At 34.2% G+C, this 18,775-nt stretch overlaps 1 protein-coding gene across 5 annotated transcripts in view; it reads left to right on the top strand.

The window, feature by feature from the left end:
- The first annotated feature begins 1,857 nt into the window (after nt 1-1,857).
- Nucleotides 1,858-18,775, top strand: part of LOC124362845 (double-stranded RNA-binding protein Staufen homolog 2-like) — a 56,632-nt gene continuing 39,714 nt past the window's right edge. Inside the window, exons 1-5 of one of the 5 annotated variants that reach the window (XM_046817702.1) lie at nt 1,858-1,989; nt 2,297-2,375; nt 12,023-12,104; nt 17,409-17,536; nt 17,733-17,940. In XM_046817702.1, coding sequence (XP_046673658.1) covers nt 12,056-12,104; nt 17,409-17,536; nt 17,733-17,940 — 385 coding nt within the window. In that variant the 5' untranslated portion in view covers nt 1,858-1,989; nt 2,297-2,375; nt 12,023-12,055. The other 4 variants (XM_046817699.1, XM_046817703.1, XM_046817700.1 and 1 more) reach the window with 4 other exon arrangements.

The raw sequence follows: 18,775 nt of genomic DNA on the forward strand, positions 1-18,775 counted from the left end.
TATATTCATAATATTCATAAGCGGCAGGTATTTACATCTGAAACTCACTTCACGGATCTCGCTTACCACAAAATCCTTAAGTTTTACTTTATTTTTCAAACCGCCCCGATAACACTGCTCACGATGGTTCTACAATTCTAGTATAAAACCGTATTAAAAATTATGAATTTCGAAGCTACCGGTTAAATTACTTTTGGTAGTATTTTATTAGTATTAAATTAGTATTGTGGTAGAAGACTGAAGTGGTTATCTACAGAATACTATCCACAAAGACTTAACATTAATCATCTTCGATTTAATGATTTCTTTAGCTCTTTAGGTCCTAGGTTCATTTCTGGCGAGACTACAGTGCTAGACACAAAATAAATGTGATGATCACTCAACAATCTGTGAACTAAACATTCCACTAAAAATATTGCTGACTCCGCTAACTCATTTAATTGATTTCTTTTCACGAACCATTTGGAAAGTAACACAAAATGTCACACATAAACCGTTAAATAATTACAATTATCTTCTACTCAATCGGAACATAGTGGCTGAAAACTAAATTGTGTATAATTTAGCAAAATTTAAAAACTGAAAGGTATAAAAAGAATCGAAATAGAGCCTCTCAACTCTTAAAGTAGTTGTTAATATGTTATAAATGAATGGTTTAACAAATATAATTTTTTTACTTACTCCTTTTGAAGACAGTATAATTACTCATTATGGAAATTTACTAAAAATGTGTAGAGAGGGCTAAATAGCCCTAACTCCGCCTCTTGAATAAAGGCATATTTCATTTCATTACATCAAATTAATGGAAACCAATAATCTACAGTGCGAAATAAACCAATTTTAATACAAGGCAATGGACTATTTTTACCCAAGACATTAATGTAGGAGTTTTGAACTTTACATTCCAGGAGACGAGAACCAATTTAATTTGCATTTTCTAAGCGTACAATTTAGGGTTTCTTTAAATCGATGGAGAAATGTCTTCTAAGAGAAATTGATTGTCAGCCGCCATAATTTTGGCAGAAGTCGAAGTGGGGACTTATCAAAGGGTTGAAAAATTAAAAAATAATTTTTTCTCAGATTAGGCTATATTTTTCTTAGTTTGACAAACTTAATAACACAATCTGCTAAACACATAAATACGAGTAAATTTTAAATTAGCGTCAGCTAACCATATATTGTAATCACTTCAAGTTTTAACTTCCAGTCTCCTTATTTAGTTTTCAGACGATGATATAACTAATATTAATGTGTCTGACAGTTGGTTTTAAGTGTACCAGGCTAGGATTTTTTTTAAACCGTTTAGACTTTTGAACCTTTCCATCTTTGCTCATGAGGTTTTAAATAATTATTTTTAGTTAACATTTATTCAATGGAACAACTTGTCGACCTACATTAACATCCTTGCATTAATAGAACGTACAGGGCACCAGAAGTTGTACAAAAAAATATTGGTCCCTTGACTTTGGATCGCCGATTTCGTATACGATTTGTCTAAACTAATTTGAAATGTTCATTAGTAAGTTTTAGTGCGTCCTTAAAACGTTTCTTCAACTGTTAATATAGGGATAGTCTTAGTATATGTTTATTTATTTATAAACAAGTACTCAACGCAATAGAGGAATCTACCTAAAATGTAAAACTGAATTGACTATGATTTATTCTTGGTTAATCAGTCATATTAGCTCTCAATATTAAAAAAAATACACAATCTAGATATTTGTTATCTTTATTTCAATTAACATTTAAAACAAAATGTTGTTTTATTACAAGTTTAATAGTTAATTGAAAGGAGACATGAAAATAATAATTATGGATTTCAACGAATTCATTGTTAATTAATAAATAGCGTAAATGTGTTGGAGAATTTGTTGTAGTCTTACTGAGTCACCAAAGCAGTGGAATTATCTATATGCTTGTGTTGTGCTGCAGAGCTAGCAGTAGCCAGTAGCAGCAATGGTTGTGTGAAAAGTGGTGGTGGTAGAAATGGTGAGTGATGTTTTGCGAGTCTGTGTGATTGTATGTGGGCAATTTTTTATTGATGTGTTAGGGATTCTCCCTCTTCCTTAATACCTTCTTTTTATAGCCAGCAGTAACCGGAATATCTGCATTATAGATTGGAGCGGGCCGTAAAATCTGGAGGTTTGTATGCAGTCAATGATTAATGGTCATCAAGAAACCGGTCCCGTACACCCTCCCTGCTGATTTAAGTAGGACTCTTGCTAAAGTAGAAATGTATATTTACCTTCTTATGAATCACATTATTCTGTGCCACTCACTGTTCTGAATTTTGCAGTGTGCAGCTTGAAAAGTGTTTTGTGAGATATTTTGCTGGAAACTCCTTTAATCACAATGAGTGGCTACCACATTATGAGGTAAGGAATTGGAAATTAGTTAATACAATAATTTGCAAATATTCTCTTTAGTTTGAAGGATATATGCCTTAAGTTATGTTTGTCTAATATTTCAGTTGTGTCATATTTTGATACACAATTTATTCAGCTTAATCTTCTAAGCAGTTAAGTTTGGTTTCAAATGGTAGTAGTTCACAACAACTACAATCTCAAGAGTTAAAAGCTCTGAGACCTTTTCTAATTTTTACCTACTACGTATAAAGTAATTTGTGTTGCCCTCTGGGCACAATTATTTTTAATCTTAAGGTTAAGTTAAATAAAAGTGCAGTAAAGCTAATGTGATAAGCCTTTTTTAAATGCTACTTTCCAGTTATAGGCTAGGCTAGTAGTTATAAAATAGCATAATTTGTATAGTGAGTGTGTGTTTTTTCAACCCCTCTATTTTTCTCAGTTGCTAAACAACATTTAGCTTTATGATTGTGTCATACCTATAAAGTTTTATCTTATAAAAACATGAGTTCTGAGGTTGGTCGTTTGCTTAACCCACTTGATGTGATTTATTTGTTGATTTTTCAAACATAGGAAATTTAATGCTTTGAAAGTTAATAAGAAATCCATTATGAAATATTAAAGGTAAAGAATGCCCTACAAATAAAAAGAGCTTTCTAAAAGCCATCTGTGGGGTTTGCATTGGTGCGGTGCCACTTTTCAGAGATCGCAAGAAATGAAAAACATTCCATAAGATTGTACCTATGTAAGTAACAGATAAGAATTGTGGAGAGTCTAATCATGAATACTTAGAGCCAAACTCACCTAACTATAATTTTGTAGGTAAGAAATACAACATTGTGCAAAAATAGTGTGTGAGCGCAGTTAACAGAAATAGCCTAACATTGATTTTATCAATCCATTTAAAAGCAGAAGACTTTGATTTTGACCTAATTCATATGTTGGTACATTATAGCTATTACTTACTATTAAAACTCGTTATTCGGTTGATTTTGTCTAATTGCTCGATATACTATTCAACTTCGATATGAAAAAATTGTACACAATAACAGTTATAATAAATTACTGTAACAAGAAGAATCTTGATTATTACAATTTTAAAAACATAAATTTAACACTAACATTTCAAAACAATAAAACCAACTAAGGCCTAGACTTACATAACAAAGAATCCTTACAATATTATAACTTGCCCAGCTTGATAGCAATGAGTAACAGCTTTTGTGAAATGGAGGAAAGAATTCTCCCCATGGGTTTACAGGAGCCAAACGTACATGTTGAAGCCACTTAAACTAATCTCGTCACTTGTGAGAAGTATCTCACATATATTTCTGATATTCAACGCCATTTTCAAAATCTTAAAATAGTAGTTACTTCTTGCTGTTTATTGTTTACATTAAAACTGCTATAAGTAATAAGCTGAAATCATATGCTAAGTTAAATAAATTGTACTATCGAATTATGCTGTAGATTAAAACATTGAACAATTTGTTAAAAACAACCGAATAACGAGTGTAGGCCACTTATTAATTAAAGTCTACCTGATAACTGCAGAGAATTAGATTGTACATGCAAAATAGCAAGTCTCTAACATTGTTTTTCTTGATATTTGTTGTAATTAATTTGGCCTGCGCTTGCAAATTAAAAAAAAATTAAACCAGTCTTTATTTATTGTAGGCTAGAACCTACTTTGTTCTGACAAGCCAGTCTACAAAAATTTACTTCTGTGTGTTAATTTAGGCTATAAACTTGTGGTAAGATTAGCGTACATGTAAGATTTATATCATACTTTGGTATTAGCCGGAGACCACTATTTTGAAACTGTTTTTCTTACCAGAGATATAAAAAAAAAATACATTATTAGAAATAACAGACTTAATTTGAGTAATTGTGAAAATTACATTCCATTATGACGACCGGTTTTGGTTTTCTGCCTTCCAAATAGAAGCGATGTTGACGTGAAGTAGGCAACGCTGTCTCTATCTACTTCTTGTTATTACGTGATATAATTAGGTTATCATAAATATGTTATTACTAGTTGTATCAAAGTTAAAGATAACACTTACGAGTACTCACGTGATTTGAGCTTGAATTTGGGTGTTATCTTGAAGGATGTTTTTCTTTTTTTAGCCAGCGGTGGCACTATTGAAGCACATAGTGATGGCTAGGAGATTCCAGATTGGAGACTTTTCCGATGTCAGATCACGGATGATCTGGCATGTGGTTTGAGGTCTGGAAAATACCGATCAGAAATGCCCCTGGTCATCAGTGGGCTTCGGTAGAGCCCGGCACTTCTGGCTTAAAAAGAAAGACATCTTTCGAGATAGTACCTAAATTTAAGCTCAGATCACGTGAGCTGTTTAAAGTTGTCTTTAACTGTTTAAATTTTAATGCCTATAACACTTAATGTATGTAAAGCCTATGACAAATAGTAGATAGGGACATAGTGGCCTCCTTCTCGCTGACATTGCCTTCTTTCTGAAGAACAAGAATCAACTGTCATAATGACATAATTTTTACTGTAAGTCAAATTAAGATTTTCTTTCTAATGATGTAGTTTTTATGTCGCCGATAAGAAACGCTGTTAAAAATATGGTGGCCTCTTAATAATACCAAAGTACCCAATTTTTGAATATTTTAATGGAAATGTATGCAAGTGTTTAAAAACAATCATGAAGATGGGGTTTTTTTTAATAAATCTAAGTCCCTATTTGAAATGAAGGATGCTTTAATAAGCATTCTACGCTCATTACGTAGTAGATTTTTATTACCGAAAGATTTGATATATCATCTAACTTTGATATTAAATAATTATTGTACACAATAAGAAATGTATAATACATTATCAACAAAAATAATTCATTACAATTTTTAATGAAATAAATTTAACAATAACAGTGATAAATAACAAAACCAATTTTTGCTTAGACGTACATATCACAGAAACATTACAGTATTTATAGCTTGCCCAGATAGCAGTGAGTAGCCCATTTTGTGAAACGGTGAAAAGGATCCTCTCCAGACAGACGCAGTTCAAAAAATCACAAAGATGGTCTGCTAGACAGTCTACTGGTATCTCTTAACTGTTCGCCAAGAACTTTCAGTTGCTTATGTTACACCATTTCCTCATTTTCATTGCCATTTACAAATTCTCCAAAAATTAGTTAGTTCTTTTTGTTTATTGTTATTGTTATAACCAATGAGCTTAAATCTTATTTTAAGGTTAATGAATTGTAATAACAAATTCTATAAAAACAACTGTATAACGAGTGTAGGCTGCTTATTAAACTTTACCTGTAATAAAAGTAGGGCCTAATATTGGCTTTATTGACTAGATTATGGCTCGGATGTCAAAAATTCCCATTTCTATTGATTCTTAATTCATCCTAATTTTAAGAGATTCTTTAAAAAAACAAGTTCAACAGAATTATATTTTTCACTGTCTTGTTGTTATTTCAATGGTAAGATTGATCTTTAAATAATATTGTTTTTTTTAATCTACTTTAAGTAAACAGATAAAACATTTTTCAGTCTGATATAAAAATGAAATAATACAACTTTTTAACTAAATCTATCTGGCTGAAAAATGCCTTCCAGGCACTAAGTACTTAGTTAATAAGTGACCTTATTTGTAGATATCACATAAATTGAACGATATCATTTAAAAAATGAATAAAAACGTATTTTTCTAGAAACCAAATAAACAAAAATCTTTTTGGAGATTAGAGTGATGGTAAATTTAGTGTTAATTATAATAAAAATAATATATTTAGGCTTCAAAAAGAAAATGTTCTATTTATAAATAGTCTAACCGATCTAGTATATTACAATTTTAAAATATGTACGAATAGTCATAAACCTTTTTCAATGGCACTAAAATATTCTTTAAACAAATTCACATATTTTAGGTGTATCTTTATTATTTCAGTATTTTATTAGCATGATTAAATACGTAAGGAAAATATGCAGTATAAACATAAAAAATAAAACTAATAAAACATTTCCGATGTTTTGCAAAGTCTGTCTCCTAAAATATCTAACAAATTTTATATTTTTGTCCTTACTATATAAGTTATTATTCTTTGGGTGCATTACATTATTTTTGCCACACTATAAATTTAATATAAAATAAGTATAACTAATAATAAATAATGAGTTAAGTAAATGGCTAGTGCTTGAGTTGTATGGGTCAAGTATTATTATTGTTTTATTGCCTTTGTTGTTATATAATATAATACTGTTAAATTGTTGTTGTTCTCAATTCTGTCTTTTATAACTGTTATTTGTACTATATGGCATTAAACATTGTTTCTATATGATGTTTAATTTTTATCATTGTTATGTTATAATGGCTCTTCTTATACATGCGTAGATAACTTTTATAAATTAATTGTTGTTATTGCTACCAACATAGTTTTCAGACACATAATGTATTTTTGATGGAAAGCTTTGATTCATTGTGAATGTTGAGTTTAGCTCCACTTCACCTTCCACATAGTATAGCACCTGAAATCTGAAGCTGTCACGGACTTGATTCCTGAAATCTGGTAACATGTTTGTTTGAAGAGATAAAAAAACAAAATTTGGCGACAAAGAAGTTCAAAACAAAGTCTTTGCATTGTTTTAACATGAGAGACACCTAGACTAAAAATTACAGTAGAATCTATGTGAAGAGTATTTTCATTGTCTCATCAGGTGCATAATTGAGTGCACTATGATGTTTCTAACATGATCCCAAAGCACGGTGGAACAACCAAGTTTTCTACACATAACATAGTTATGATGGGAAGGGTCAATTGAATCTGAATGTTGAGTTTACCTCCAGTTCACCTTTCTTTTATTTCTTTTTCGTCCTAGAGTTCGATTGATTTGAGCTTTTTAACTTTCTTTTTTTATATCATCAGACTTCAGCATTTACATAAAATTTCCAAACTTTGTTTATGTTATAGTATTTACTCAACTATTTTGGTTGACATAAAGACATTATTCAATATTATAATTGCCTTGATTCACAAAACGTGATATGTATAATACCTGTTCCATCGTGTCATCAATATGCTGTTTTTACCGATGACTTGATCTCTTGTTTGTTGTTTGCAGTCATCTATTGTACATTAATAGCGTAGATGTCCTACAACCTTTTTGACAAAAAGAATTACACAAACTCCTATAAACAATTGCCAGACTATATTTTTCAAAGTTACAAACTTAACTCATTCTTTTCTGCTCAGTGGTATAAAAATGTCACAATTTACTACTGACAAATAGCAGTAATTTCAACACACATTGATGTGAGTAGCAATGTTGCCCCAACTCTTCATAACTTGAAACAAAGGGACTTGAAAAAAAATCCAAATCATGGCTATAACCTTTTTGAGTAAACAACGGTTTAAGTTATGGAGGGTGAAAATCACTGACCAAGTTATAAAAGGTCCAAATGGTAATTAACTCAAACATGGCAATAGGATATCTAAAAATGTGTATGCTAAGATACACTTAGTTTTATTAATTTTTGTTAGATATGTAGTAAGAAAAGAAACAGACTTATATAATTTAAAAGAGTATCAAAATAATTTATCTTGTTTAAAATTGGAAGTTAATGCATGGGACACCAAATTGTAAGCCCAGGAAATACAAGAAAACAATTGCTCAACAGAATATTAAAAATATCAAATAGAAAAAGAACCTCAACTTGTAATGAAGGAATATGTAAAGAGTCAATTTGGTTTACCTTAAATAAAAGCTTGACTTAGCGGTTGATCTGCTAATTTTATGTATGAAACCTGAATTAGATTACTTACATTTAAGAAAAATCTCTTTTTGGTGTATTATGTTGTCTTATTCCTATGCATATTTTGATTTTCAGGTCACCAATATTTAGCGATATTAGATTATCCACAACCATTTTCTTTGTAATTGTCTTTATATTCTTTAACTCTTACATTTAGTGGTCTTTTTATTCACATTTATGTATTCCCTTTCACAAGAGCATGTTCTACATTAAACATAGTTTTTCGCATCCTGCTTGCCATTTTTAGTTTGTTTTCAACAAAACTTTAAGTAGTGTTATGAATCTAAAAGTGGTGTTAATGCTGTTTTGTGTGTTTTCTAATTTTCTCTGTTAACCACAGCACATTTTTCTTAAGAGAGGCAAATATTTAGTTTTAGTTTTCTGACTCATGATGTTCATTATTATCTTTTACAATTGTTTATGACACACCGAATATTTGGTTTTAGATTCAATTTTTTTTCTTTTAGGCTCTTCTTTGAGCAACAACTCATTATATCCTGTGTCAATAAGAGTATGAAACTCCTTCTTAAGACTTCAAGACATTCAATTGACAATTAGGATGTTGACCTTTGTTGTTCTTTTAACGAAATCCCTATCTTTTACTACACATAAATGTTTTAAAAAGACGAGTTTGTTTTGAACTTTTACCTCCATGTTTTTGAAAGGAGTAGGATATGCCATTTATGTGGGACAAAAAAAAATAATTTAGTTTAGTGTCCCCTTGATTGAGGGCTATGGAAGTCTCATCTACACATCCCCACCAGATCTTCAGTTTGCATTAAATTGATTCTGAGGCATTTTGCTCAAATTCTACCATAAATATATTGGTGAAAATGAGCGATATAGGAGACTTTGTAGCCTTTCCCCCGTATTATCTTAAATTTTACCCTGTGATTTTACTAACACTTTATTTGAGCAGATTTTTAAAATTGTGAAGTTGGCAATATTAATTTATTTAAAAATATTTATTATGTACTATTAAGACATATCTCTTCTACTTTTTTATGCACCCAACAAATATTTCATGGCACAGCATGATCCAATGTGATAAAATCTGTCAAAACTTCATTTTGTTACTTCAAATCTTCTACGAAACCAAATCTACAGTTTCTGATTGATTTCTATTACTTAAAATTTTCCATAAATCTAATTTACATTTTCTGAATTATTGCATAGTGAATAATCAGACAATACTACAAAAGCTTTTTAACAATAGGGTCAATCCATTTCAAAATCACCCAATAAAAATAAAATTTGTTGCTCAACACTTTTAATTTGCCTAATTTTTTTATTGTTATGAGTTCCCTATGGGTAGACAATCACAAAACACTATTTGAAAAAATTTTACAAAGCCATAGTTTTTTCCTGGTGGCCATTTTAAAATGGCGGTTTTGCAGATTTTAGTAAAATACGAGGTTTGCGAAAAGTTTAATTGCCAAGCTTATTTTTAAAGATATCAGAATAATCCAAAAATCAGTGTGTTCAGCATAAAATGAACTTCAATGTGACATTATAATAATGTTTCTTTTGTGCAAGAAAGTCAGTCAAAGTTGTTCTGCAAAATCTCGGAAGAAAATCATCAATTGTTACTTTTTAAGACCATTAAAAGTTTAAGAAGGAAAAGAGACTCACTACTAATATTTTATTTCTTTGTTGAAAACTATATAACTACCTACTGAAAAAGTTTTTAGCCCTGAGAATGCTCTCCTTTTTTTTCTAGAGCTTTTCAAAAATGGGCCGAAAGCCTATAATGTCAATTTTCTAGGGTTAATAACTAAAAAGGGACTGAATGAAAATAAATGAAAAATTTTACAGAATGTTCTTTATACAAATAGGAATATCTCATAAAAAAATTATGACTGAGACTTAACTACATTTAGAGGATATACAGCATTGAATTTCAGTTAAAAGCGCTACCCTTTTTCTCGCTTGTGCGGTACCAAAGTTAGCAAACAAGGGCTTGTTCAAATCATTATGTTAAACAGTAAACTTATATTTAATGCTCAAAAAATTATATTCCTTATTTAAAACTACTTAGGATTTACAATAAAAATTATTTAAAACCAGAAAATAATGGGTATAAATAAAACAATACTCATAACCACAAAACTACCATTTGCGCACTTTAGGAAAAAAATAATTTGCTTAGATCTATTATACTGTCAAAATGTATATGCATTTCAATTTATGTTCTAAAATGTAATATTATTAAATACATTTTATAAAATACATGATGTAAAAATATATGTTAGTACCTGAGGAATATTTTAAAATAGTAATAGTAAAGGTGACCTGTGAGTGACCTGTCAGCTGAAGAACAATGTTTGCTAAAATTGAGAATTTCGAAAGGAATTACTAATATTTGCAACTAACACAAAGATAAGTATTATAGACAAATACAACCACATTTATAGGAAAAAATGTTGTGGGAATAAATGAGAAACTATGTAATGAATTATCATCTTTATTTAATTCGTTTGATGAAAATTGCAGCCAATAAGTAATTGAAAACCAATGTTTTAAATCTAAATGCACAGAAGAACAATATTATGTGGATACAGTATGCAAGTGTAGTACAAAAATTGTATCGGTAAGTTAAGTTGAAGAATTATAATTCTTACCTATTGTTCTCACTGTGTAAGATTACGAGTTAGGTTACTATTTTAAAATATTCCTCAGGTACTAACACATATTTTTACATCATGTATTTTTATAAAATGTATTTAATAATATTATATTTTAAATTAAAATGCATTATACATTTTGACAGTATAATAGATCTAGCAAATTATTTTTCCTAAAGTGCGCAAGTGGTATTTTGTGGTTATGAGTATTGTTTATTTATACCATTATTTCTGGTTTTAAATAATTTTTATTGTAAATCCTAAGTAGTTTTAAATAAGGAATATAATTTTTGAGCATTAAATATAATTTTACCTGTTACATAATGATTTGAACAAGCCCTTGTTTGCTAACTTGGTTACCGCAACAAGCGAGAAAAAGGGTAGCGCTTTTAACTGAAAAATTCAATGCTGTATATCTCTAAATGTAGTTAAGTCTCAGTCATAATTTTTTTATGAGATATTCCTATTTGTATAAAGAACATTCTGTTAAAATTTTCATTTATTTTCATTCAGTCCCTTTTTAGTTATTAACCCTAGAAAATTGGACATTATTAGGCTTTCGGCCATTTTTTGAAAAGCTCTAGAAAAAAAGGAGAGCATTCTCAGGGCTAAAACTTTTTCAGTAGGTAGTTATATTAGTTTTCAACAAAGAAATAAAAATATTAGTAGTGAGTCTCTTTTCCTTCTTAAACTTTTATGGTCTTAAAAAGTAACAATTGATGATTTTCTTCCGAGATTTTGCAGAACAACTTTGACTGACTTTCTTGCACAAAAAAAAAACATTATTATAATGTCACATTGAAGTTTATTTTATGCTGAAAACACACTGGTTTTTGAATTATTCTGATATCTTTAAAAATAGCTTGGCAATTAAACTTTTCGCAAACCTTGTATTTTACTAAAATCTGGCAAAACCGCCATTTTAAAATGGCCGCCAGGAAAAAACTATGGCTTGTAAAATTTTTTCAAATAGTGTTTTGTGATTGTCTACCCATAGGGAACTCATAATAAAAAAATTAGGCAAATTAAAAATGTTGAGCAACATGACCTGGGTGATTTGAAATGGATTGACCCAATAAGATTGTGGTATTCCGATATTTGAGGTCATGTAGATGGAGATTTTATGCTACTAATTGTAAATTAAGGCTACGTTGTAAAGACAATGCCGGCGTATACAGTCTGTAATATATTTAAAATTAATTCAGAAATAAATAAATTCAATTTAGTGAATTTCTCTTTTTCAGGTGTTCTATGTAAGCTGCTGAAAATATTACATAATGACTTCTGGTCAGGCCGCTATGGAGGGAGCTGCTATCTCAGTTTCTGGTAAAAATAATGGTTATCAATTACTTACTTTTTGTATTCACATTGAATAACACATCTGCAACCACCAGAGATCATGATGAATACAAATTCTAGAGCATTGGTGGATCCAGTGTAGAGGCCATGTTTGTCATGGCACCCTCCAAGATTTGTCGAAAAAGTCTGTTACAAAAATATAATTACTCTTGTATTTAACTGTAAGAAGTAAAATTCACTTACCTAACTTTGAGACAGTTAATTCCTTTCTAAACATTTTGTTGTTGTTTTCTAATATGTAATACTAGATCCAGCTTTGTTCTAGAATAACATGATTTAAGGAATTTTAAACTTTAGGGGGTATCTAATGGGATATTAAGCTTGTGTGATTTTATTATTGAACATGATGCTTATCTATTTTACACTAAAACTAAAATTGGTGGACGCCTGGAATCACAGAACTCCGGATGAGGTATCTCGGTCTCTGAAGATCTGTGCAGCAAGCCAAGAACCAATCCGACGTGAATGCACAGGGCGGCCACGTCAGGTTTTGGAAACAGCTGTGTCAGGATGTCGATAATGACCCATTGGGTATGGGCTACAAAATTGTAACCCAGAAGCTAGCTCTCCACCTGCGATCTTGGAACCTCAAGCCATGTGCCGTTGACACACTGTTTCCGTCTCGCCCAGTGCAACCAGTTCAGATCAGAGATATTGTTGCCTTCCCAGCTTTTCGAGAAGAGGAGCTTGTCGCTGCTGTCCGATCTCTCAGTAACAGAAGAGCGCTTGGCCCTGACAGCATACCCTCTGAGGTTCTTAGCTTCTCGTGGAGGTAAATCCAATACTTCTCTTTGACTTGTTCAGTGCGTGTTTAGCATATGGTGTCTTTTACTCTACATGGAAGATGGCCCACCTAGTTTTGATCCCCAAGGTTAAGACTGCAACAGGGACTTCTTCATTTCGCCCCTTATGTAAGCTCAAAATGGCGGGAAAGGTGATGGAGAACCTCATTCGTGTCAGACTGACCGAGGCGATTGCCTTTGCGTGTGACTTTTCACTGCAGCAGCGTGGTTTCCGATACAGCCAATCTACCATCGATGCCATCCAGAAGGTTCAGAGGACCACAACTACTGATCAAGCCGCGTAGTCCTCGTCACATTCAATGTGAAAAACTTTTAATTCTGCTAGGTGGAGCGACATGCTATGGGCTCTAAAGCACATGTTGTATGTTCCTACAAATTTCCTGAGATTCATAGAGTCGTACTTGACAGGTCGCATCCTGCTGTATGATACCACCAAAGATCAGGTTATGATACTGTTGATCACAGCGAGAAACGTTGAGCAGGTGACACTCAAGCTCAGCTAGGTTATGATCAGAGTCAACGTGTGGATGCAGGCTCATGGTCTGTCTCTGGTGATCAGCAAGACAAAGATAGTGCCCCTTACGAAGAGGAGAATTCCTACCGTGTTCCCCCTCCAAATGGGCAACGTCCAACTGGAGACTTAAGTAGCTGCCTAGTACTCCGGGATGATGATTGACAGCAGGTCTCCTTCTATGGGCAGGTGTATCTTACCGCCGACAAAGCCGCCAAGGCTGTTGCAGCCCTGGGCAGGCTCATGCCCAATGTCGAAGGCTCGCTTCCTTGCAAAAGTGCTTGTTGTTGTCATCAGTTCAATCTGTCCTTCTGTACGAAGCTGAGGTTTGGGTCCACGATTTGGAGAAACATGTTTACTGAAACCTCTCCTGAGTCCAGCACCCAGGAGCCCCAGCTTACCGCACGGTTTCTGAACCAGCAGTGATGGTTAATACTGGTGTCTTTCCTATCTACCATCTTGCGATGGATAGGTAGACAATCTACCACCACAGGACCGAGGGGGACAGAGATACTGCTGCCAAAAAAGAGCACGACTTAAGCTTTGGCCACTGGTAACGCGATTGGAGAGGTTGCTGGACCTTCAAACTCATCCTGGACCACGGCTGGAATGGCAGTATGGTGAGTTTGCCCCAATTTCTTTCAGGCCACGGGTATTTTCAGGTCTATTCTTTCAAGGTGAGCTTAGTCGCCTGCTCGGCTTGTCTGTTCTGTCCTGACATTGCAGACACAGCGCAGTACACATTTTTTCTAATGCGACAGGTTGCATTTACGGCGGGCTTCTCTCTTTGCTGAGATCGGCTTCACGGTCGTTCCCGAAAACATCGTTGAAGCTCTTCTCCAGAGAGAGGACCCCTGGAACTGTATGAAGCACTATATCCAGTCTGTACATTGGGCAAAAAAGGTTGACCTCAATCAGCCTTAACTCTCCTGATTCCTCCAACGAGGAATGCCCTAGTGGTGTGACTTCACAGGCTTAGTCCGAAATAATGTGCTAAACAGATCCAGGAGTCCTCGGTGATGAGGAGGTTTTAGCCTGGTTTTTTTTTTTGTAGTCTCTATGGGTCTATATGGGGGTATACCACAGTCTGTCTATAAAAATCATAGCTATTATGAAATGTGTTCGTGAGAATCATAGTCTGCAGTGCAGGAGTAAGACGATTAGCATTTTCGCAGATAGCCAGGCAGCATTAAAGGCGTTGGACTCTTTTGTGCTCAAATCCAAACTTGTCTGGGATTGCTGTCAAGTTGTTTCTTCCCTTTGTAGAATCAACTATATGGCTGTTTGTTGGGTACCTGGTCATGAGGAAATCTCTGGGAATGAAAGAGCAGATGCCCTGGCCAACTTGAGCTCAGATCTAACATGATGGAACCTCAACCGTTCTGTGGTATTTCTAGGTGTGAATCCTTTGGGGCTGTCTCGAAATGGGTTCACACTAAACATGAGAAAAGGTTCAGACTCAATTCCTCCATCCGTAACTAAACACTGCGCAGAACTGCTTGCTCAACCTCTCACCAATTTATACAATAAATCTCTATCCGGCGGAGTTTTCCCTGAGATCTTCAAAATAGGTCATATAGTGCCATTCACAAAAATGGCTCTTCCAGTGAAATTAGAAATTATAGACCCATAACAATATTACCAATCTTGGCAAAGGTATTTGAGAGACTTGTCTTGAATAAGATTATTTTCCAAGTCAGAAATATGCTACATCCAAGTCAGCACGGGTTCCTGTCTAACAAATCAACAACCACTAACCTCGTACAGTTTCAAACCTACATCATAGAGGCTTTTGCACAAAGACAGCAGGTGGACTCAATAGAGCTGGACCTCTTAAAGGCTTTCGACAGGGTATGCCACTCCATCTTGATCCGCAAACTTGAGGCTTATGGCTTCACAGGACCTCTTCTCAACTGGTTTGACAGTTACCTGCATGGGCGCATGCTTCAGGTTAGATACAAGAATACCTTGTCCCACAGCTTTCCAGCTTCATCTGGTGTCCAACAGGGTTCTCACCTAGACCCCATCATGTTCAACCTATACATTAATGATGTCGTTAATGCCCTCAAATGCAACCACCTGCTCTTTGCGGACAATATAAAATTATTCATGAAGATTTCTACTGACCATGATGCGGCTCTGATGCAGGAGGACATCAACTTGGTTGTCCGTTGGTGTAGTACGAACAAAATGTCTTTCAATATCAGCAAATACACCTCTATTACTTTTCATCGCACCATGAACCCAATCATATTTGATTATTCAATCATGGATACACCATTGGTCAGGGTTAGTGAAACCAAGGATCTTGGTGTTATATTTACCACCAATCTAAGTTGGGAGCAACGCGTTATGACCACATGCAGCAGAGCCCTCAAAATTCTTGGTTTTCTCTTCAGAGTTTCTACGCCTTTCTCCGATCTGTGCGTCTTGAGGACGCTGTATTGCTGCTTGATAAGACCACACCTTGAATATTGTTGCGTGGTGTGGTCCCCTCACCAGTTGTACTTGAGGGATAGCATTGAGAGGGTGCAGAGGAGGTTCCTGAGACTTGCGGGAGTCCGTCTTGGATTTAGGTATCTGGATGTCCCAGTACAAGAGATTTCGTCTTATCGTAACTTACCTTCACTTGAAACAAGATGCTCCATCCAAGACGTTCTCTTCTTGTACAAGCTGGTTAACGGAATCATCGATTGCCCAGACCTGCTACAGAAAATAAATTTCCAAATTCCCACTGGCACAAGATCTAGATTCCTTTTTGCAAGAACTTCTGTGACAACTTCCTATGCAGCCAACAGTCCTGTGATTAGGATGCAGAGACTTGGATGCTTGCTACCAGAACACATGGACTTTTTCTGCGCTTCCTTGGCTTCCTTCAAGAGAGCTCTATGTGCTTCTCAGTGCTTGACCACTTAACTATGAATTTCAAAACACACGCGCACAAACACGGACGCGCACGCACACCTGTGCTTGTGTTTGGTTTTTGATGGTGCCATTAGGGGGCTATACCCATAAGTGCCTTATTGCCTGGATTTAGTTTTTTAGTTTTGTGTTAGTCATTGTTGCTAACTCATTACTATAATTATAAATTATTATGCTCGCTTTTGTAATGGTTGATCTGTTGAAAATAAAATATAATAAAATAAAAAAGGTGGGGGCTGCGTTCGAGTCTGAGAATAAACAGAATGGTAGTACTAGTCACCTTTCTCAGGGTGGCGTCTGACCTTGTCTCCTTAAGTAGATCGGGGTCTTCTCGGATTATGGGTCTGATTACGAGACATAGTTACCTGAGGAAGCATCTTCAAAGAGTCAGCATTCTCTGGGAGGATCTACTCTGTGACTTTCCTGCAATTGCAAGGGAGCGCTATACCATCTTTGGTAGTCTGGACAAGGATGGTGAATTTCCAGGAGGACCTGATCGGTTGCTTTCTGTGGTTTGTAGAACTGCTGAAACCGTAGACGGTTGGTCTCATGGTATACTTCCAGGGGGGGGTTGCAAAAGGTCCTTGAGGCTGAAATGCATAGCGATAGGTCGCCCCTTCGAAGAAGAAGGAAAAAATAATCCTAATTAATCCTTAATAGTTTTCACTTTTTCTGCTATTCCTAACCTAAATTTTGAAATAAACAATATAATACAAAGGTACTACTATTAGCATACCATTTTTTAATAAATTACAGTTATTTGTCGTTACTTGGATGAAGTAAATTGATAATAATATGTAAAAAATTTAATTGGTATTATTTTTACAAAGTATATAGGATATGGATGTCACGTTCTAGTTGGATCATCTAAATAGATATCTTAATTTCATAAATATTTGCATTTTTTTGTGAGTTGTAATATGTTATATATGACTCGTTATTCATTGTGAACATTGTTGGTTTAATTTGTTCTTAGTTGTATATTAGGCTGAAAAGTGGTAGTTTTTCATTTTGTATTTTTTACCTGTGTTGTAGAAACTGAACTTTCAACTCATACGATGTCACATAAAGGCTCTGATGATGCAGAAAATGTAGAACTTGCCAACTTGATGAAAGAGAAAACGCCTATGTGTTTAGTGAATGAACTGGCTCGATACAATAAGGTATGGCATTTAAATTCATTGATCTAGCCTAAAGATTATGGAAGTAAAGAGAATAATATGATTTCCAATATTGTTATATAAAAAAAAAACTGTATTAGGTAGTAGATCTGTTCCAGTGATTTTTCTAACAGAGTTAAATTACTGTTTGAATCTTCTGTTGAATATATTTAGGGTATACTAAATGTGTGTTGTATAGATCCAGCATCAGTACCGACTGACTAGCGAGCAGGGACCGGCCCACAAGAAACTATTCACTGTCACACTGAAGCTAGGGGAGGAAGAGTACTCGGCTGAGGGAGCGAGTATCAAGAAGGCTCAACACCTCGCTGCCAGTGATGCGCTCAAATCGACTGCTTATAAACACCCACCACCTAAAGCCTCCCGAAACAATAGGCTCGGCAAAAGTGAGTTGTGTTTGCTCACTTCTTAGACATTACGGTTAGAGATAAACTGTTTCATGCTTACAATAAAATTTAAAACTTAACCCTTTTACTGCCGACGTCCGACATATCGGACGTCGGCATTTTTGCCGAAAACGCCAACGTCCGATATGTCGGACGTCTGTTTTTTTTTATTGTTACTGGCTACTGTTATGTTCAAATGCCGAAATATTTTGTATTTTGGTTGTTTAGGAGGAAAGGATAATGAAAGAAGCCATTTGAAGAACTTTGGATTTCTATTTTCGTCGTCTTTGACTAGAATTGACGAACTACCTAGACAGCTGTCAAAACCAGATGATCGGGTTAGATTACTGAAATCTTCGTTCATTGTTGTTGTTTACAATGTTATCGAAAGTTTTTTGAAGTGTTACTTTTGTTGATCAAGGATAAAATGAGTAAAAGAGTTACATTTAACTCTCCTGTGAGTGAGGGAACAATAATTAACAGTCTAATCGATGGTGGTGTACAAGAGCAAGACGAACTGAGTGACAATTTCCTTCAGAATTTGTCAGATTCATATGCCGATATTAGTGTTAGGGCTATTGATGACAATCAAAGTGATGTGGATGACACTGATGACGATCCTGACTATCTTACCATCAGATAATGAGGAGTTATTAGATAGTGAGGGGGATGTGGCACAGATAAGTTTACCTTCAACTTCCACTGGTAGGCCTAGAGGAGGCCTACCAGTTTTGGGAAAATCCTCATAGTGCAGCTATGTTTCAAGGTAGCACCTTCAAATTTGGTATATGTTCTAAGCAATTGCTCTAGTTTATAATGATATCATGCTCAAAAT

This window comes from Homalodisca vitripennis, chromosome 5 (genome assembly GCF_021130785.1).
Source record: "Homalodisca vitripennis isolate AUS2020 chromosome 5, UT_GWSS_2.1, whole genome shotgun sequence".
NCBI lineage: Eukaryota > Metazoa > Arthropoda > Insecta > Hemiptera > Cicadellidae > Homalodisca > Homalodisca vitripennis.